This window comes from Pseudophryne corroboree, chromosome 10 (genome assembly GCF_028390025.1).
Source record: "Pseudophryne corroboree isolate aPseCor3 chromosome 10, aPseCor3.hap2, whole genome shotgun sequence".
Lineage (NCBI taxonomy): Eukaryota > Metazoa > Chordata > Amphibia > Anura > Myobatrachidae > Pseudophryne > Pseudophryne corroboree.
The window spans coordinates 210691695-210714005 of NC_086453.1; the positions used below are offsets into that span (position 1 = coordinate 210691695).

At 48.0% G+C, this 22311-nt stretch overlaps 1 protein-coding gene across 5 annotated transcripts in view; it reads left to right on the plus strand.

Moving 5' to 3' along the window:
* Nucleotides 1–21815, plus strand: part of GABRD (gamma-aminobutyric acid type A receptor subunit delta) — a 310753-nt gene extending 288938 nt beyond the window's left edge. For all 5 annotated transcript variants that reach the window (XM_063943053.1, XM_063943056.1, XM_063943054.1 and 2 more), the window contains one exon: nt 21062–21815. In XM_063943053.1, the coding sequence (XP_063799123.1) occupies nt 21062–21355 (294 nt within the window). In that variant the 3' untranslated portion in view covers nt 21356–21815. The remainder of the gene's footprint in view (nt 1–21061) is intronic.
* The last annotated feature ends 496 nt before the right edge of the window (nt 21816–22311 follow it).

Consider the following 22311-nt stretch of genomic DNA (forward strand, 5'->3'; position numbering starts at 1 on the left):
AGGGCGGGACTTGATATCAGAGCCTGCTCTCCAACCCCAGTACCCTGCTATGTCTCCTCTCCAAGCTTCACCTGGAGAGGAGAAATCAAAAGTAGGTAAGTCTGCTTTTATCAAGGTGCAAAGTTACTTGGTCTTTTTCAGCTTTACTCCCCAACTCGGAATCAGCCCCACTATATACGTATTTTCCCTATACATACTGTACATTTACAATATAAGTATTTGCACAAACGAATAACTTCCAATTAAATATGATTTTCCTCCCTTAGCATCCATATACTTTAGATTGGACCTCACTGGCAGAGCCTTCAAGAGCTGAGATGAACCAGGGTACAGGGGGGGCATGGCCAATTATGGGAGAATGGTCACCTCCGATAAGGGCTACATGGAAATGCACTCACGGTGATGGTTGTGCAATGGGATAGAACCTGCACCAGATACTAAATCGTTGCTTCTCCGCCTCCTCTGTCTGCTGTGCACAGTCCTGCCAGCTCCTATCTGCTGCATCGGTGGCTAAGTGCCAACTTGCTCACTACACTAATGTAATCCGGCTATGGCGGACTGGATGAGTCCTTTAATCAGACAGAGACTTGCCCGTCAGCATTCTGGTCTGTAGTGAGCAGAACTGCAAAGGAGGACAATGTTCCTCTTATCGGCTGGGCCCCTCTAACAAGCCCAGGCAATTAGTTCCTACCCCCTCCATATCGGCAACCCTGCTCGTTGGGTGTTGGTGTACACTTAATCTACCTAAAGCATGAATATTACATTTATGAAGGGTCATTAGCTGTATAAGGCCTAATTCAAGGTTGATTGCAAAACAGCATTTTCCTCTAATGGGCAAAACCATCGCAAGAAGATTGACAGGAAGAGGCTGTTTGGGGGTGGCAACTGACCGTTTCCAGGGAGTGTCCGGGAAAACGCAGGCGTGTCCACCCGTTTGGAAGGAGGGTTTCTGACATCCGCTCTGGCCCCGATCATCGCATGGCAAGAGTAAGTCCTGGGCCATGCAGAGACTGCACAAACTTTTGTTTGTGCAGCTCTCTGCATATCCGATCGAACCCCTGCACTACATGGTCGCAGCAGTGCAAAAATTGCCTGCTTGCGACCAGGTCTGAATGATCCCCTAAGAGCATAGGTAACTGCAGTTAATTTATAAACTAATTTGCTGTACAAATGAAAAAGATAAAACCTTCCAGAGAAGTGGGATTTTTTTTGAGGGCCTCACTTCAACATTGTAAGATTCCCTGCCAATTTCTTGAAAGAAGGGTTGAATCTGCACAAGACTACGTACAGTATCGTGGAAACATATAGAACTCATAGGCGTGTGCAGCTACTTTTATTAGGGGTGCTCCGCCTTTTGGGAGTGTCTAGCACCACCTTTTGGGCATATCTAGCACCACCCAGGGACATGTCTAGCACTCTTTCTCTTGAACGGCCGATATATCGCGGGACCGTCGGCCAGTGTGTACGGCCGATACGTCTGTGAACTCCGTCGTTCACAGACGTATTGCGTCGGCCGCGCAGCACAGCCGACGGCCAATATATCTACCGATATATTGGCGCGTCGCTGTGTGTGTACGGCGGTCGGCCAACCGCCCGTACACATGCTGCGGCGGCCGGCGGTGATTGACAGCTGAACTGGGCTGGCATGTGTACACGCCCGCCCAGTTCATGACGTCAGTCCCCGACGGATCGGGCAGTGTGTATGCACAGCACACTGCTCGATCCGTCCATAGATATATCTGCAGATCAATTGATCTGCAGATATATCTATTAGTGTGTACCCACCTTTAGGTGCATATGCATCCCCCCCCCCCTCCCTTCACCATCACCAACCCTTGCACCCCCCAGCACCTACACCCTGATTTTGAGCGGGCTACTCTGAAAAATACGAAGGATTTAGGGGGCCAAACATTTCAGTTTTAATATATCACAAGTAAAGTTTAAAATGTACACATATGCCATCATTTGCCTCTTTCTGTGTCATCAAACTCCTTCATCCAGCATTTGTCACCGAAATTCACATTACGCCCCATAGTATGAGCAAAATTCACAGTCAAAATGCATATTATGCCACATAGTATGAGCTGAAATGTATGTGACGCCACACAGTATGAGACGAAATTCACATTATGCCACACAGCATGAGCCAAAATTCACATAATGCCACACAGTATGAGCCAAAATTCACATTATGCCACACAGCATGAGCCGAATTTCACGTTACGCCACACAGTATGAGCTGAAATTCACATTATACCACACAGCATGTGCCTCGGGTAACTAATGGTAAATTCACCACTGGTGGCAAAAGTATGATAGCAAGAAAAAATATATATGTACTTCTAATACTGATGTCACATCCATATTATATAATTTATTATCTTTGTACATTTTTTTTTTTCATGGGATCTCTAATACTGTATGTATGAGGATTGGGAAGGATATTGATAGATCTGGCCATATAGCTGTGGCTACTGCTAATGGAACCCAAGATATCAGAGATAGTGACTTACTGTCTGTCTCAGTGACAGAGTCACTGCTAGACTACCCCAGGAGAATGTGTCCTCCGGCGGCGGCTCCAAGTCCCCATAAGAGGAACGCTGGCTGTAACTTGGCCGCACACTAGGATTGAGAGTGCGGGCAGGAGCAAAGCGCAGTGGTCAGGAGGAGAGCACAGGCGAACGCACGGTGTAATACCATCACATCATCAGGTGACTTCAGTCTCCCTTGTGAGGCTGCCGGCACATAAAGTACACTAAGCACTGTCAGCGGGGGCTGGGCGCAGCGGTAGGGGGGAGGGAGGCACAGGAATGAGCTGTAGGCTTGGCTATCACTGTGCTGTAGCAGGCAGTGTGGGAGTGCCGGACATTAGGGGATGCCTGTGCGCACCAGGCACCCCCCTGTGTGCACACCTATGATAGAACCAACATATTGGCTATAAGTATGCAATATTTTTATAACTAAGTTGCTTCCAGAATTAAGATCATAACCTTTTTTTTTTTTGCAGAAAAGCAGAGACAGAGGGCCAGATGCAATAGGTAGAGATTTTTGTGGTTTATTAAAAATTGCATCAAATCGCACGTTTGAAACTCATGATTTTTAGCAAAAAAAATCGCAAATGTATAGGGTGCGATTTTTAGGGTTAAAATAGAATTCGCATGAGAATTTTCATGCTTTTTAGTAAAGGAAACATGCGGTTTTTAGTAATAAAAACATGCGGTTTTTAGTACATGTTTTCATTACTTTGTGCACTTAACCAGAAGCATGCACAGATCAGTGTGATTTTGTATCGAATGATAAAGAAAGTGTTAAAATGTGAAAAAAAAAATCACATGCAGGTTCCCCCAAACACATAACCAGCCCTGGTCTCTTTGAGACGATCCTGGTTGCAAAAATACTGGGAAAAAATTGAGTAGGGGTTCCCCATATTTCAACAACCAGCACCAGGCTCTTGGACCGGTACTTGTTACAAAACACAGGGGACAAAAGAGGTAGGGGACCCCTCTATATTTAAAACCAGCACCGGGCTCCACTAGCCAGGAAGGTGATGCCACAGTCGGGGTACACTTTTATATAGGACCCTGGAGCCGCAGCATCACAACCTCCCAACTAGCCACCCCTGGCCGGGGTTCCCTGGGGGAGTGGGGGCACCCCTCCAGGCACCCAAGGGCCAGGAATGAAGCCCGAGGCTGTCCCCGCCATCCGTGGGCTGTGGTGGGAACTTTGCGATCTGCAATAGACCGCAAAGTTCTCACCATTGACTATAATGGAGTAAGCCCAAACCTTTTGTCTGCGAGTACAATATATAAAATTGTCCTTGCCCCAACTAGAAGGCTAGTGCAAAAGAAATATAGTGCCACCTGAAAAAAACAAGTGCTCAATGCAAAGTGTCATACTAGTGCTCCACCACCAGTGCAATTTCAGGCACCTCTGGCTCAGGCAACAGCAGTGGGACATAGAACCTCTGACTTATCTTGCTCAGAGGAATAGGTGACAGTCAGCGATGCAAGTGGGCAGGTATGGGTGGGTACGGCATACCCTAAAGAATTTAGCCTTGGATATGCCGTACCAACACCAACGGGCCGACGCTACTCGCCGACGTTCCCCTCCCTCCGCTGCTCACCGGCGCCGCTGCTTGAAGGGTGGAGAGCGCAGCATTCGCTCTCCTGCCCCTCTGTGTCTACCTTCAATTCAGCACTGGCCCGTGAGCCAATCAGAGCTTGCGGACCAGCAGCCAAGGCTGCTGGACCGCGAGCTTTGATTGGCTCACGGATGGCGCTGAATTGAAGGAAGACAGTGACACCCGCACTGACTGAGGAGCAGGAGAGGCGCAGGCTGCACTCTCCTCACCTCACACACACACAGGATTAAAACACCAGCAGCAGCAGCGGTGAGCAGCAGGGGAAGGGGGGCATGCATACCTGGCACTGGGGGCATATCTGGCACTGGGGGCATATTTGGCACTGGGGGGACATGTGTACCTGGCACTGGGGGCATATCTGGCACTGCGTGGACATGTGGATCTGGCACTGGGAGCATATCTGACACTGAGGGCATATCTGGCACTGGGGGGACGTGTATCTGGCACTGGGGGCATTTCTGTATCTGGCACTGGGGGCATATCTGGCACTGGGGGGGCATTTGTGTATCTGGCACTGGGGCGCAATGTATTTCTGTCACTCTGGGGGCATTTGTGTATCTGGCACTGTGGGGCAATGTGTATCTGGCACTGTGGGGCAATGTGTATCTGGCACTGTGGGGCAATGTGTATCTGGCACTGTGGGGCAATGTGTATCTGGCACTCTGGGGGCATTTGTGTATCTGGCACTGTGGGGCAATGTGTATCTGGCACTGTGAGGCAATGTATATCTGGCACTCTGGGGGCATTTGTGTATCTGGCACTGTGGGGCAATGTATATCTGGCACTGTGGGGCAATGTATATCTGGCACTGTGCGGCAACGTGTATCTGGCACTATTGGGGTCATATGTGTATCTGCCCCTCCCCCATATGTGTATCATGCCCCCATTTTCATTAGCCACGCCCCATGTGGCATTTGGCCACACCCATTTTTGGCGCACGCAGTACCTGTAAGACATTTTTTCTACTTGCACCACTGGTAACAGTCCATCACCTACTGGGGGCACCTTTAAACTAGTGATGTGCACCGGACATTTTTCGAGTTTTGTGTTTTGGTTTTGGATTCGGTTCCGCGGCCGTGTTTTGGATTCGGACGCGTTTTGGCAAAACCTCCCTGAAAATTTTTTGTCGGATTCGGGTGTGTTTTGGATTCGGGTGTTTTTTTACAAAAAACCCTCAAAAACAGCTTAAATCATAGAATTTGAGGGTCATTTTGATCCCATAGTATTATTAACCTCAATAACCATAATTTACACTCATTTTCAGTCTATTCTGAACACCTCACAATATTATTTTTAGTCCTAAAATTTGCACCGAGGTCGCTGGATGGCTAAGCTCAGCGACACAAGTGGCCGACACAAACACACCTGGCCCATCTAGGAGTGGCACTGCAGTGTCAGGCAGGATGGCACTTCAAAAAAATAATCCCCAAACAGCACGTGATGCAAAGAAAAAAAGAGGCGCACCAAGGTCGCTGTGTGACTAAGCTAAGCGACCCAAGTGGCCGACACAAACACCTGGCCCATCTAGGAGTGGCACTGTAGTGTCAGGCAGGATGGCACTTCAAAAAAATAGTCCCCAAACAGCACATGATGCAAAGAAAAAATTATATTTTAAACCTACCAGTAAATCTATTTCTCCTAGTCCGTAGAGGATGCTGGGGACTCCGTAAGGACCATGGGGTATAGATGGGCTCCGCAGGAGATAGGGCACCTAAAAAGAACTTTGACTATGGGTGTGCACTGGCTCCTCCCTCTATGCCCCTCCTCCAGACCTCAGTTAGAGAACTGTGCCCAGAGGAGATGGACAATACAAGGCAGGATTTAGCAATCCAAGGGCAAGATTCATACCAGCCCACACCAATCATACCATGTAACCTGGAACATACATAACCAGTTAACAGTATGAACAAACGACAGTAACGGTCCAAGACCTATTCCAACTGTAATATAACCCTTATGTAAGCAACAACTATATACAAGTCTTGCAGAGTTTCCGCACTGGGACGGCGCCCAGCATCCTCTACGGACTAGGAGAAATAGATATACCGGTAGGTTTAAAATCTTATTTTCTCTTACGTCCTAGAGGATGCTGGGGACTCCGTAAGGACCATGTGGTTTATACCAAAGCATCCAATCGGTCGGGAGAGTGCGGATGACTCTGCAGCACCGACTGAGCAAACGCTAGGTCCTCATCAGCCAGGGTATCAAACTTGTAGAATTTAGCAAAAGTGTTTGACCCCGACCAAGTCGCCGCTTGGCAAAGCTGTAATGCCGAGACGCCTCGGGCAGCCGCCCAAGAAGAGCCCACCTTCCTAGTGGAATGGGCTTTAACCGAATTTGGTACCAGCAATTCAGCCGTAGAATGAGCCTGCTGAATCGTATTACAGATCCAGCGAGCAATAGTCTGCTTCGAAGCAGGTGCGCCAATCTTATTAGCAGCATACAGGACAAACAGAGCCTCTGTTTTCCTAATTTTAGCCGTTCTGGCTACATAAATCTTTAAGGCCCTGACTACATCCAGGGATCTGGAATCCTCCAGGTCACTTGTAGCCACAGGCACCACAATAGGTTGATTCATATGGAACGAAGAAACCACTTTAGGCAAAAATTGCGGACGTGTCCTCAATTCAGCTCGATCCAAATGAAAAATCAAGTAAGGGCTCTTGTGTGACAAAGCCGCCAATTCAGACACTCGCCTTGCTGATGCCAAGGCCAACAGCATGACCACCTTCCAGGTAAGAAATTTCAACTCAACCTTGTTAAGCGGTTCAAACCAGTGTGATTTTAGGAACTGCAACACCACGTTCAGGTCCCATGGTGCCACTGGAGGCATAAAAGGGGGCTGGATATGCAGCACTCCCTTTACAAACGTCTGGACTTCTGGAAGAGAAGCCAATTCCTTCTGAAAGAAAATCGAGAGGGCCGAAATCTGCACCTTAACAGAGCCTAATTTCAGGCCCATATCCACTCCTGTCTGTAGGAAGTGGAGAAAACGACCCAGATGAAAATCTTCCGTAGGTGCATTCTTGGTCTCACACCAAGACACATACTTTCGCCAGATACGGTGATAATGCTTAACCGTCACCTCCTTCCTAGCCTTTATTAAAGTAGGGATGACCTCTTCCGGAATACCCTTTTTCGCTAGGATTCGGCGTTCAACCGCCATGCCGTCAAACGTAACCGCGGTAAGTCTTGAAATACACAGGGCCCCTGTTGCAACAGGTCTTCCCTCAGAGGAAGAGGCTAGGGATCTCCTGTGAGCATCTCTTGTAGATCTGAGTACCAGGCCCTTCGAGGCCAGTCTGGGGCAACGAGTATTGTCTGTACGTTACTTTGCCTTATGATCCTCAACACTTTTGTGAGGAAACACGTAGACCGATTTGAACAGCCACGGTGTTATCAGAGCATCTACTGCCACTGCCTGAGGGTCCCGAGACCTGGCACAGTACCTCCGAAGCTTATTGTTGAGGCGTGACGCCATCATGTCTATTTGAGGAGTTCCCCAAAAACGTGTTATGTCTGCAAAGACTTCTTGATGAAGACCCCACTCTCCTGGATGGAGATCGTGTCTGCTGAGGAAGTCTGCTTCCCAGTTGTCCACTCCCGGAATGAAGACAGCCGACAGAGCGCTTACATGATTTTCCTTGTGGCTTCCACCATCGCGACTCCGCTTCTTGTCCCGCCTTGGCGGTTCACATGAGCCACTGCTGTGACATTGTCTGATTGAATCAGGACCGGTAGGTTTCGAAGAAGACTCCCCGCTTGTCGAAGGCCGTTGTAAATGGCCCTGAGTTCCAACACATTGATGTGTAGACAGGACTCCTGGTCTGACCAAAGACCCTGAAAATGTTTTCCTTGTGTGACCGCTCCCCATCCTCGGAGGCTCGCATCCGTGGTAACCAGGATCCAATCCTGAATTCCGAACCTGCGACCCTCCAGCAGGTGAGCACTTTGCAACCACCACAAGAGAGACACTCTGGCCCCTGGGGACAGAGTTATTTTCCGATGTAAGTGCAGATGGGACCCTGACCACTTGTCCAGAAGGTCCCATTGAAAAGTCCTCGCATGGAACCTTCCGAAGGGAATGGCCTCGTAGGCCGCCACCATTTTTCCCAGAACTCGAGTGCATTGGTGAACTGACACCCTTTTCGGTTTTAGCAGGTCTCTGACCATATTCTGGATGTCCTGGGCTTTCTCTATTGGGAGGAAGACCTTCATTTGTTCCGTATCCAGTATCATACCTAGGAACGGTAGTCGAGTTGTCGGAATCAACTGTGACTTCGGTAGATTTAGAATCCAACCGTGTTGCTGGAGCACTCTCAGAAAGAGCGGCACACTGCTCAGCAATTTCTCCCTTGATCTCGCTTTTATCAGGAGATCGTCCAAGTATGGGATAATTGTGAATCCCTGCTTGCGCAGGACCACCATCATTTCCGCCATTATCTTGGTGAAAATCCTCGGGGCCGTGGAAAGTCCAAACGGCAACGTCTGAAATTGGTAATGACAATCCTGTACAGTGAATCTCAGGTATTCCTGATGGGGGGCATATATGGGGACATGAAGGTACGCATCCTTTATGTCCAGAGACACCATAAACTCCCCCTCCTCCATGTTGGCTATTATCGCTCTGAGTGATTCCATTTTGAATTTGAATCTTTTTATGTACAGGTTTAGGGATTTCAGATTCAAATTAGGTCTGACCGAACCGTCCGGTTTCGGGACCACAAATAGGGTTGAGTAGTAACCTCTTCCCTGCTGGTGCAGGAGAACCTTGATTATCACTTTCTGTATACACAGCGTTTGAATTGCAGCTAACACTATATCCCTTTCCGATGTAGAAGCTGGTAGGGCCGATTTGAAAAATCGGCGCGGGGGCACCTCCTCGAATTCCAATTTGTAACCCTGGGAAATTATTTCCAACACCCAGGGATTCAGGTCTGAACTGACCCAGGCCTGACTGAAAAGTCGAAGACGTGCCCCCACCGGTGCGGACTCCCTCAGGGGAGCCCCAGCGTCATGCTGTGGGTTTTGGAGCAGCTGGGGAGGACTTTTGTTCCTGGGCACCTGCCGAAGCAGGTGCTCTTTTGCCTCTGCCCTTACCTCTGGCGAGGAAAGAGGATCCCCGACCTCTTCTGGACTTGTGCGACCGAAAGGACTGCATCTGATAGGGTGTTACTTTCTTTTGCTGTTGGGGAATATATGGTAAAAAATTTGATTTACCTGCTGTAGCTGTGGAAACCAGGTCCGTCAGCCCATCCCCAAACAATACATCACCCTTATAGGGTAGTACTTCCATATGTTTTTTGGAATCCGCATCACCCATCCATTGGCGAGTCCATAAGGATCTTCTCGCTGAGATAGACATGGCATTGGCCCTAGAAGCTAGCAATCCAATGTCCCTTTGAGCATCCCTCATAAATAAGACTGCATCTTTTATATGGGCTAGAGTTAAGAATATAGTATTCTTATCCATATTATCAAATTGATCTGTCAGCTCATCTGTCCAAGCTGCAATTGCGCTGCACACCCATGCCGACACAATTATCGGTCTTAGCACAGCACCCGTATGAGAATAAATACACTTTAAGGTAGTTTCTTGCCTGCGATCTGCAGGGTCCTTAAGGGCCGCTGTGTCAGGAGACGGTAGCGCCACTTTCTTGGACAAGCGCGTCAGGGCCTTGTCCACAGTGGGGGGTGATTTCCAAATCTCCCTGTCCTGCTTAGGGAAGGGGTATGCCATATAAATTCTTTTGGGGATCTGCGGTCTCTTATCCGGAGTCTCCCAAGCTTTTCCAAAGAAATCATTCAATTCATGAGATGTGGGAAAGTTAATAATCTGTTTCTTTTCCTTAAACATGTGTACCCTTGTGTCGGGGACCGAGGGTTCATCCTCAATATGCAACACATCCCTTATTGCCACAATCATACACTGAATGGTTTTAGTCACCCTAGGGTGCAATTTTACTTCGTCGTAGTCGACACTGGAATCAGAATCCGTGTCGGTAGTAGTGTCTTGTGTTAAGGGACACTTTTGAGACCCCGACGGGCCCTGTGAGTCGGTCCAATCCGAGGATTGACCCCCTGATGTCCCCCCTAATTCAGCCTTATCAAGCCTTTTATGTAAAGATGCCACACTTGCATTTAACACATGCCACATGTCCATCCAATCCGGAGTCGGCACAACCGACGGGGACACACCACTCATTTGCTCCACCTCCTCCTTGGAGAAGCCTTCCGCCTCAGACATGTCAACACACACGTACCGACACCCCACACACACAGGGATTAACCTATAAGGGGACAAAACCCCAACCAGGCCCTAAGGAGAGACAGAGAGAGAGTATGCCAGCACACACCAGCGCTTAAAAACACTGGAAAAAATATGACCAGATAGCGCTTTTCTATATATAATATGCCAATTCCCACTCACTGCGTCGCTAATGTGCCACCCTCCTCTTTTTTCCAGCCTGTGTGTTCAGCAGGGGAGAGACCAGGGAACCAGCGTTTTCCTCATGCAGCTTCTGTGGAGAAAATGGCGCTGGTTAGTGCTGAGGATCAAGCCCCGCCCACCCGACGGCGGGCTTCGGTCCCAGTGATTTTTCAATAAAAATGGCGGGGGATCATAGATTTACTGCCTCCGCAGCCTAATCAATCTGCATTTGCCCAAATGTGAGGTTTATTGCTGCCCAGGGCGCCGCGCCCCCCCCCCCCCCCCCCCCGCGCCCTGCACCCTTCAGTGCTGCTCTGTGTGTGTGTGACTGGGAGCAATAACGCGCAGCTTACCGCTGCGCACCTTACCTCATGAAGATCTGATGTCTTCTGCCGCCTAAGATGTCTTCTGCCTTCTCATCCGGCTTCTATCTTCGGCATCTATGAGGAGGACGGCGGCGCGGCTCCGGGACGAACCCCAGGTGAGACCTGTGTTCCGACTCCCTCTGGAGCTAATGGTGTCCAGTAGCCTTAGAAGCAGTGCCCAACTTGACAAGCCAGCTCTGCTTCTCTCTCCTCGGTCCCACGATGCAGGGAGCCTGTTGCCAACAGGACTCCCTGAAAATAAAAAACCTAACAAAATTCTTCTTCAACAGAAAACTCTGGAGAGCTCTCTGCAGTGCACCCATTCTCCTCTGGGCACAAGATCTAACTGAGGTCTGGAGGAGGGGCATAGAGGGAGGAGCCAGTGCACACCCATAGTCAAAGTTCTTTTTAGGTGCCCTATCTCCTGCGGAGCCCGTCTATACCCCATGGTCCTTACGGAGTCCCCACCATCCTCTGGGACGTAAGAGAAAAAGAGGCGCACCAAGGTCGCTGTGTGACTAAGCTAAGCGACACAAGTGGCCGACACAAACACCTGGCCCATCTAGGAGTGGCACTGCAGTGTCAGGCAGGATGGCACTTCAAAAAAATAGTCCCCAAACAGCACATGATGCAAAGAAAAAAAGAGGCGCACCAAGGTCGCTGTGTGACTAAGCTAAGCGACACAAGTGGCCGACACAAACACCTGGCCCATCTAGGAGTGGCACTGCAGTGTCAGGCAGGATGGCACTTCATAAAAATAGTCCCCAAACAGCACATGATGCAAAGATAAAAAGAGGCGCACCAAGGTCGCTGTGTGACTAAGCTAAGCGACACAAGTGGCCGACACAAACACCTGGCCCATCTAGGAGTGGTACTGCAGTGTCAGGCAGGATGGCACTTCAAAAAAATTGTCCCCAAACAGCACATGATGCAAAGAAAAAAAGAGGCGCACCAAGGCCGCTGTGTGACTAAGCTAAGCGACCCAAGTGGCCGACACAAACACCTGGCCCATCTAGGAGTGGCACTGCAGTGTCAGGCAGGATGGCACTTCAAAAAAATAGTCCCCAAACAGCATATGATGCAAAAAAAATGAAAGAAAAAAGAGGTGCAAGATGGAATTGTGCTTGGGCCCTCCCACCCACCCTTATGTTGTATAAATAGGACATGCACACTTTAACAAACCCATCATTTCAGCGACAGGGTCTGCCACACGACTGTGACTGAAATGACTGGTTGGTTTGGGCCCCCACCAAAAAAAGAAGCAATCAATCTCTCCTTGCACAAACTGGCTCTACAGAGGCAAGATGTCCACCTCATCATCATCCTCCGATTCCTCACCCCTTTCACTGTGTACATCCCCCTCCTCACAGATTATTAATTCGTCCCCACTGGAATCCACCATCTCAGGTCCCTGTGTACTTTCTGGAGGCAATTGCTGCTGGTGAATGTCTCCACGGAGGAATTGATTATAATTCATTTTGATGAACATCATCTTCTCCACATTTTCTGGAAGTAACCTCGTACGCCGATTGCTGACAAGGTGAGCGGCTGCACGAAACTCTCTTTCGGAGTACACACTGGAGGGAGGGCAACTTAGGTAGAATAAAGCCAGTTTGTGCAAGGGCCTCCAAATTGCCTCTTTTTCCTGCCAGTATACGTACGGACTGTCTGACGTGCCTACTTGGATGCGATCACTCATATAATCCTCCACCATTCTTTCAATGGTGAGAGAATCATATGCAGTGACAGTAGACGACATGTCAGTAATCGTTGGCAGGTCCTTCAGTCCGGACCAGATGTCAGCACTCGCTCCAGACTGCCCTGCATCACCGCCAGCGGGTGGGCTCGGAATTCTTAGCCTTTTCCTCGCACCCCCAGTTGCGGGAGAATGTGAAGGAGGAGATGTTGACGGGTCACGTTCCGCTTGACTTGACAATTTTCTCACCAGCAGGTCTTTGAACCTCTGCAGACTTGTGTCTACCGGAAAGAGAGATACAACGTAGGTTTTAAATCTGGGATCGAGCACGGTGGCCAAAATGTAGTGCTCTGATTTCAACAGATTGACCACCCGTGAATCCTGGTTAAGCGAATTAAGGGCTCCATCCACAAGTCCCACATGCCTAGCGGAATCGCTCTGTTTTAGCTCCTCCTTCAATGTCTCCAGCTTCTTCTGCAAAAGCCTGATGAGGGGAATGACCTGACTCAGGCTGGCAGTGTCTGAACTGACTTCACGTGTGGCAAGTTCAAAGGGTTGCAGAACCTTGCACAACGTTGACATCATTCTCCACTGCGCTTGAGTCAGGTGCATTCCCCCTCCTTTGCCTATATCGTGGGCAGATGTATAGGCTTGAATGGCCTTTTGCTGCTCCTCCATCCTCTGAAGCATATAGAGGGTTGAATTCCACCTCGTTACCACCTCTTGCTTCAGATGATGGCAGGGCAGGTTCAGGAATGTTTGGTGGTGCTCCAGTCTTCGGCACGCGGTGGCTGAATGCCGAAAGTGGCCCGCAATTCTTCGGGCCACTGACAGCATCTCTTGCACGCCCCTGTTGTTTTTTAAATAATTCTGCACCACCAAATTCAATGTATGTGCAAAACATGGGACGTGCTGGAATTTGCCCAGATGTAATGCACGCACAATATTGGTGGCGTTGTCCGATGTCACAAATCCCCAGGAGAGTCCAATTGGGGTAAGCCATTCTGCGATGATGTTCGTCAGTTTCCGTAAGAGGTTGTCAGCTGTGTGCCTCTTCTGGAAAGCGGTGATACAAAGCGTAGCCTGCCTAGGAACGAGTTGGCGTTTGCGAGATGCTGCTACTGGTGCCGCCGCTGCTGTTCTTGCTGCGGGAGGCAATACATCTACCCAGTGGGCTGTCACAGTCATATAGTCCTGAGTCTGCCCTGCTCCACTTGTCCACATGTCCGTGGTTAAGTGGACATTGGGTACAACTGCATTTTTTAGGACACTGGTGACTCTTTTTCTGAGGTCTGTGTACATTTTCGGTATCGCCTGCCTAGAGAAATGGAATCTAGATGGTATTTGGTACCGGGGACACAGTACCAGTGGCGGATTTAGGGGGGGGGCACCAAGGCACGTGCCCCCCCTGTCATTTTTAGTGCAGACTGACATGCGGACGAGTGTCCGCATGTCAGTCTGCGGTCTCGTTTCGTCCCCTGCTGTTAGGATGGACACGGAGGGCACAGTGCGCGCCTCTCCTGTGTCCCTCCTGTGTCTCCGGCGGCCGCTGGTCTCATAAAGGAAGTGCCGTTCGTGAGCACTTCCTTTATTACAGTGACCCGCGGCCGCCGGAGACCCAGGAGGGACACAGGGAGGCGTGCACTGTGCCCTCCGTGTCCCTCCTAACAGCAGGGGAGCGGGGGGAGCAGCGGCGGCGGCGGCGGCGGCGGAGGAAGGGGGGGGGACGGGGGACGCACTGGGGGGGAATATCTGGCACTGGGGGCATATTTGCAGGGAGGGGGGGGGGCGAATATCTGGCACTGGGGACATATATGGCACTGGGGGGAATATCTGGCACTGGGGGCATATCTGGCACTGGGGGGGGGGGATATCTGGCACTGGGGGCATATGTGGCACTGGGGGGGGGATATCTGGCACTGGGGGGAATAACTGGCAGGGAAGGGATATCTGGCACTGGGGCATTGTCTGGCACTGGGGGCATATGTGGCACTGGGGGGGGGGAATATCTGGCACTGGGGCATATGTGGCAATGGGGGCATATATAGCTCTGGGGGCATATGTGGCACTGTCGGGGAATATCTGGCACTGGGGGTATATGTGTACCTGGCACATGGGGGGGGCTATATTTGGCACTGGGGGCATGTGAGTACCTGGCACCGTGGGGGAATATCTGGCACTGGGGACATATGTGGCACTGGGAGCACAGCCCTAGCAACAAGGACTACCTCCTAGCAACGAGCATGACACCCAGTGCATGAAACCCCTGGCAACGAGCATGACACCCAGTGCATGAAACCCCTGGCAACAAGCATGACACCCAGTGCATGAAACCCCTGGCAACGAGCATGACACCCTGAGCATGAAAACCCCTGGCACCGTGCATGGAACCAAGAGCATGAAACCCCTGGCAACGAGCATGACACCCAGTGCATGAAACCCCTGACAACGAGCAGGTATTTGAAAAGTAATTAGAAGCCTTACTGTAGGACTTAATGTGTAATGGGCATTACGGTGTGTGGCATAATGTATCACGGACATTGCGGTGTGTGTCATAATGTGTCGCAGGCATTACGGTGTATGGTATACTCTATCGCTGGCATTGTGATATGTGGTATAATGTCTCAGGGTCATTGCAGTGTGTGGCATAATGTATCACGGACATTGCGGTGTGTGCCATAATGTGTCAGGCATTACGGTGTGTGGTATACTATATCACGGGCATTGTGGTATGTGGTATAATGTCTCAGGGTTATTACAGTGTGGCATAATATATAACGGGCATTGCGGTGTGTGGCATAGGGTATAACGGGCATTGCGGTATGTGTCACAGGCATTACGGTGTATGGTATACTATATCACGGGCATTGTGGTATAATGTCTCAAGGTCATTGCAGTGTGTGGCATAATGTGTCCCAGACATTGTATGTGCTATAATGTATCAGGGGCAGTGCAGTGTGTAGCATAATGTATAACGGGCATTGCGATTCCTGTCATAATGTGTCACAGGCATTACGGTGTGTGGCATAATGTGTCTGGGGCATTACAGTGTGTGCATATTGTGTCATGTGCATTATTGTGTGTGGAATAATGTCTAAGGGCCATTGCAGTAAGTGGAATAATGTATACTGGGCATTACTATAAGGAGGAAAAATGACAAATAATGTAAGGGGCATGAATCAGGATTATTTTTCTTTTCTGTGGTGGCCAACGTCTGGGCGTGCAGGTTGCAAAACTGGGGTATAAGGTAGTCTTTTCCTGCAATACCACGCCCATTCCAACGAAGCCACGCCCATTCCAACGAAGCCACGTCCCTTATGGTGCCCCCCCTGTAATTTTTTTCTGGATCCGCCCCTGCACAGTACCTCAATCAAGTCTCTAGTTGCCTCTGAATTAACGGTGGATACCGGAACCACGTTTCTCACCGCCCAGGCTGCCAAGGCCTGAGTTATCCGCTTTGCAGCAGCATGACTGCTGTGATATTTCATCTTCCTCGCAAAGGACTGTTGGACAGTCAATTGCTTACTGGAAGTAGTACAAGTGGTCTTCCAACTTCCCCTCTGGGATGACGATCGACTCCCAGCAGCAACAACAGCAGCGCCAGCAGCAGTAGGCGTTACACTCAAGGATGCATCGGAGGAATCCCAGGCAGGACTCGTCAGACTTGCCAGTGACATGGCCTGCAGGACTATTGGCTTTCCTGTGTAAGGAGGAAATTGACACTGAGGGAGTTGGTGGTGTGGTTTGCAGGAGCTTGGTTACAAGAGGAAGAGATTTAGTTGTCAGTGGACTGCTTCCGCTGTCACCCAAAGTTTTTGAACTTGTCACTGACTTCTGATGAATGCGGTCCAGGTGACGTATAAGGGAAGATGTTCATAGGTGGTTAACGTCCTTACCCCTACTTATTACAGCTTGACATAGGCAACACACGACTTGACACCTGTTGTCCGCATTTGTGTTGAAATAATTCCACACCGAAGAGCTGATTTTTTTTGTATTTTGACCAGGCATGTCAATGGCCATATTCGTCCCACGGACAACAGGTGTCTCCCCGGGTGCCTGACTTAAACAAACCACCTCACTATCAGAATCCTCCTTGTCAATTTCCTCCCCAGCACCAGCAACACCCATATCCTCATCCTGGTGTACTTCAACAGTGACATCTTCAATTTGACTATCAGGAACTGGACTGCGGGTGCTCCTTCCAGCACTTGCAGGGGGCGTGCAAATGGTGGAAGGCGCAAGCTCTTCCCGTCCAGTGTTGGGAAGGTCAGGCATCGCAACTGACACAATTGGACTCTCCTTGGGGAACAGTTCTTTGCTGTGCTTTTGCCAGCTTAAGTCTTTTCATTTTTCTAGCGAGAGGATGAGTGCTTCCATCCTCATGTGAATCTGAACCACTAGCCATGAACATAGGCCAGGGCCTCAGCCGTTCCTTGCCACTCCGTGTCGTAAATGGCATATTGGCAAGTTTACGCTTCTCATCAGACGCTTTCAATTTTGATTTTTGGGTCATTTTACTGAACTTTTGTATTTTGGATTTTACATGCTCTCTACTATGACATTGGGCATCGGCCTTGGCAGACGACGTTGATGGCATTTCATCGTCTCGGCCATGACTAGTGGCAGCAGCTTCAGCACGAGGTGGAAGTGGATCTTGATCTTTCCCTATTTTAACCTCCACATTTTTGTTCTCCATTTTTTAATGTGTGGAATTATATGCCAGTATCAATAGCAATGGCCTACTACTATATATACTGCGCACAACTGAAATGCAACACAGGTATGGATGGATAGTATATTGACGACACAGAGGTAGGTACAGCAGTGGCCTACTGCACCGTAATGCTATATATTATATACTGGTGGTCAGCAAACTGTGCAAAACTGAAATGCACCACGGGTATGGACGGATAGTATACTTGACGACACAGAGGTAGGTACAGCAGTGGCCTACTGTACCGTACTGCTATATATTATATACTGGTGGTCAGCAAACTGTGCAAAACTGAAATGCACCACAGGTATGGATGGATAGTATACTTGACGACACAGAGGTAGGTACAGCAGTGGCCTACTGTACCGTAATGCTATATATTATATACTGGTGGTCAGCAAACTGTGCAAAACTGAAATGCACCACAGGTATGGATGGATAGTATACTTGACGACACAGAGGTAGGTACAGCAGTGGCCTACTGTACCGTACTGCTATATATTATATACTGGCGGTCAGCAAACTGTGCAAAACTGAAATGCACCACAGGTATGGATGGATAGTATACTTGACGACACAGAGGTAGGTACAGCAGTGGCCTACTGTACCGTAATGCTATATATTATATACTGGTGGTCAGCAAACTGTGCAAAACTGAAATGCACCACAGGTATGGATGGATAGTATACTTGATGACACAGAGGTAGGTACAGCAGTGGCCTACTGTACCGTAATGCTATATATTATATACTGGTGGTCAGCAAACTGTGCAAAACTGAAATGCACCACAGGTATGGATGGATAGTATACTTGACGACACAGAGGTAGGTACAGCAGTGGCTTACTGTACCGTACTGCTATATATTATATACTGGTGGTCAGCAAACTGTGCAAAACTGAAATGCACCACAGGTATGAATGGATAGTATACTTGACGACACAGAGGTAGGTACAGCAGTGGCCTACTGTACCGTAATGCTATATATTATATACTGGTGGTCAGCAAACTGTGCAAAACTGAAATGCACCACAGGTATGGATGGATAGTATACTTGACGACACAGAGGTAGGTACAGCAGCGGCCTACTGTACCGTACTGCTATATATTATATACTGGTGGTCAGCAAACTGTGCAAAACTGAAATGCACCACAGGTATGGATGGATAGTATACTTGACGACACAGAGGTAGGTACAGCAGTGGCCTACTGTACCGTACTGCTATATATTATATACTGGTGGTCAGCAAACTGTGCAAAACTGAAATGCACCACAGGTATGGATGGATAGTATACTTGACGACACAGAGGTAGGTACAGCAGTGGCCTACTGTACCGTAATGCTATATATTATATACTGGTGGTCAGCAAACTGTGCAAAACAGAAATGCACCATAGGTATGGATGGATAGTATACTTGACGACACAGAGGTAAGTACAGCAGTGGCCTTCTGTACCGTACTCCTATATATTATATACTGGTGGTGAGCAAAATTATGCACTGTACTCCTACTATATACTGTCTACAATGCAGCACAGATATGGAGTGTTTTTCAGGCAGACAATGTATACTTGTGGTCACTGGTCAGCAAAACTCTGCACTGTACTCCTCCTATATAATATTATACTGGTGGTCCCCAGTCCCCACAATAAAGAAGCACACTGAGCACAGATATGGAGTGTTTTTCAGGCAGACAACGTATACTGGTGGTCACTGTCAGCAAAACTCTGCACTGTACTCCTGCTATATAATACAGCTGCTCCCCAGTCCCCACAATTAAGCAGTGTGAGCACAGATATATGCAGCACACTGAGCCCAGATAAGGAGCGTTTTTTTCTGGCAGAGAACGGATAAAACTGGTGGTCACTGATCAGCAAAACTCTGCACTGTACTCCTCCTATATTAATATACAGCTGCTCCCCAGTCCCCACAATTAAGATATAAGCAAGCACAAATATTTGCATCAACAATGAATAAACGAAGAGGACGCCAGCCACGTCCTCTCCCTAACATTTCCAATGCACGAGTGAAAATGGCGGCGACGCGCGGCTGCTTATATAGAATCCGAATCTCGCGAGAATCCGACAGCGGGATGATGACGTTCGGGCGCGCTCGGGTTAACCGAGCCATACGGGAGAATCCGAGTATGCCTCGGACCCGTGTAAAAAGGGTGAAGTTCGGGTGGGGGTTCGGTTTCCGAGGAACCGAACCCGCTCATCACTACTTTAAACCCGACAGCATACGTAGGCATCTACAGCTGGCCTTAGCCAAAAGGACAAAAAGCGACATAGTTAAAACAGACTACCATTAATAAACAACATAGATAACAAAAACCACAAGAAAATAGAGATATCACAGCCACTGATTAGCCTAAAGTTTCACCATAAACAGTATGCTGAACCCTGCATTACTGTACATAAACCCTTAATGCTCAGAACCAGAGCATCACCTCTAAATGGGTCAGCAGGAAAGCCCAATTGCCCCATGTCCTGATAATCACCAACATATTTAAAAGCATATACCTGTATATCATTCTCACCAAGACCCAATACTGGAGATAGGTTGATTGCAAAAGCAAAATATTCCTCTAATGGGCAAAACCGTGTGCACTGCAGGAGGGGCAGATATAACATGTGCAGAGAGTTAGATTTGGGTGGGTTGTGTTCAAACTAGCAGTGTAAAAATAAAGCAGCCAGTATTTACCCTGCACAGAAACAATATAATCAACCCAAATCTAACTCTGTTTGCACATATTAAATCTGCCCCCCCCCCCCCCCCCCTGCAGTGCACATGGGCCCTCATTCCGAGTTGTTCACTCGCTAGCTGCTTTTAGCAGCATTACAAACGCTAGGCTGCCGCCCTCTGGGAGTGTATCTTAGCTTAGCAGAATAGCGAACAAAAGATTAGCAGAACTGCTACTAAATAATTCCCTGCAGTTTCTGAGTAGCTCCAGACCTACTCCTAGACTGCGATCACCTCAGTCCGTTTAGTTCCTGGTTTGACGTCACAAACACGCCCTGCGTTCGGCCAGCCACTCCCCCGTTTCTCCAGCCACTCCTGCGTTTTTGCCTGGCACGCCTGCGTTTTTTAGCACACTCCCTGAAAATGGCCAGTTTCCGCCCAGAAACACCCACTTCCTGTCAATCACACTACGATCACTCGAGCGATGAACAAACGTTGCTCGAACTGGTGTAAATCTGCAAAGTTTTGTGTGAAAGTACTTAGCGCATGCGTATTTTGCAGTTTTTTTACTTAATCGCTGCACTGCGAAAATCGGCAGCGAGCGAACAACTCGGAATGACCACCATGGTTTTGCCCATTAGAGGAAGATTTTGCTTTTGCAATGAACCTTGAATTAGGCCCATTGACAAGAGTATAATACGGTAAACTTTTCCTCTAGAACAGAGGTTCTCAAACTTGGTCCTCGTGGGCCCACACAGTGCATGTTTTGCAGGTCTCCTCACAGAATCGCAAGTGAAATAATTAGTTCCACCTGTGGACCTTTTAAAATGTGTCAGTGAGTAATTAATACACCTGTGCACCTGCAAAACATGCACTGTGTGGGCTCACGAGGACCGAGTTTGAGAACCTCTGCTCTAGAACATTACTATGCATGTTTGTACAGCCCTACTGTATTTCATATTACTTTGTATTGTGTGCTCCTTTAGTTGTTAATATAGTATTTGTAACCATTACCTCTGATTATATTGCAGATGACTATGAAGGATGGTAAACATGCCATTGTTTTACTGTCCCTTTCAATATTGGGAGTGAATTTCAAAGAAATGGACCAGCTGAAACACATTCCACGTCACGTGAGCAGATCCAAAGATAACAAAGGAGTGCAAAAATGGCATTCCTGCAAACCTACACCAGAGAATAAAGGCAGACAAAAGACTTTCCTGAAGCCCATAGACAGTGACACAATTGATGTTTATTCTAGGGCAGTGTTCCCAGCAGCATTCGCAGCAGTGAACATTCTTTATTGGGTTGGATATACAAACTGAGCAGTATAGTTTTAGAGATCTCTGTATAGGTCATTTAAAATGTGTTAAAATATATAATACAATATTTATTCAGTATAAAGAAGATGGTCTAATATAGTTACATTTTTAACCAATATGTATTTTATGTAACCGTTATTGTTTAACTTTATCCAACTTTTATTCTTAGCTGCTACATAAGATCTGAATGTACAAGGTGTATGTGGAGGGGGACACGGGGACCCTCATCAGAGTACTATTAGTGAAGGAAGGGGTTTTAAAGTGGAAAATCCCTGTAAAATATTCCACGTTGTCAATTTTCAGACTTGATCCAGTGCAGCACAAGCAGAAGTACTGCTAAACTGCTGGAATGGGGCTCAAAAGGTTCTATCACTAGGCAGGACAGAGAGTAACGTTTGGTGGATGTGCCCTTTAAATGGAATGTATACTGTAAATGAAATAATAATTAAACGTATTCAGGTAATCTGTCTCACCTTATATCAGTCATTTATTTGTCATTATTTATAACTCACTGTTAAAATGTAAATTGCCACATTCTCTCCAGTGCCATACAGTGGGGAAAATAGTACATACAAGGTAGCTTACAGTGTCATTGGCTCACAGTGGAAAATGAGACAGTTGTAAGGGTATATTATCGTGAGCAGCATAATTTGGAATAGGGAGTTTTAATAAAGTGATAGGTTCTCATAAATATATAGGGGCTTGAAGGACTGGGGTCTAATTCAGACTTGGGGTTAATTTTACTAAAATTCGTATTTTTCCAAATGAGGTTAAAGTTCAAACACGAATGACATCGAAAGTGTAAATTTGCAACTTTTTGAATTTATTACGACTAATTTACTAAGCTATCTTATTCTGTATTTTCGTTTTTACCGATGTCGATGTCATTCGTATTTTTTGGCAGTGTTTTACGGGAGTGAATTTTAAAACACTGCCGACTTTAACACAATGAATCTCGG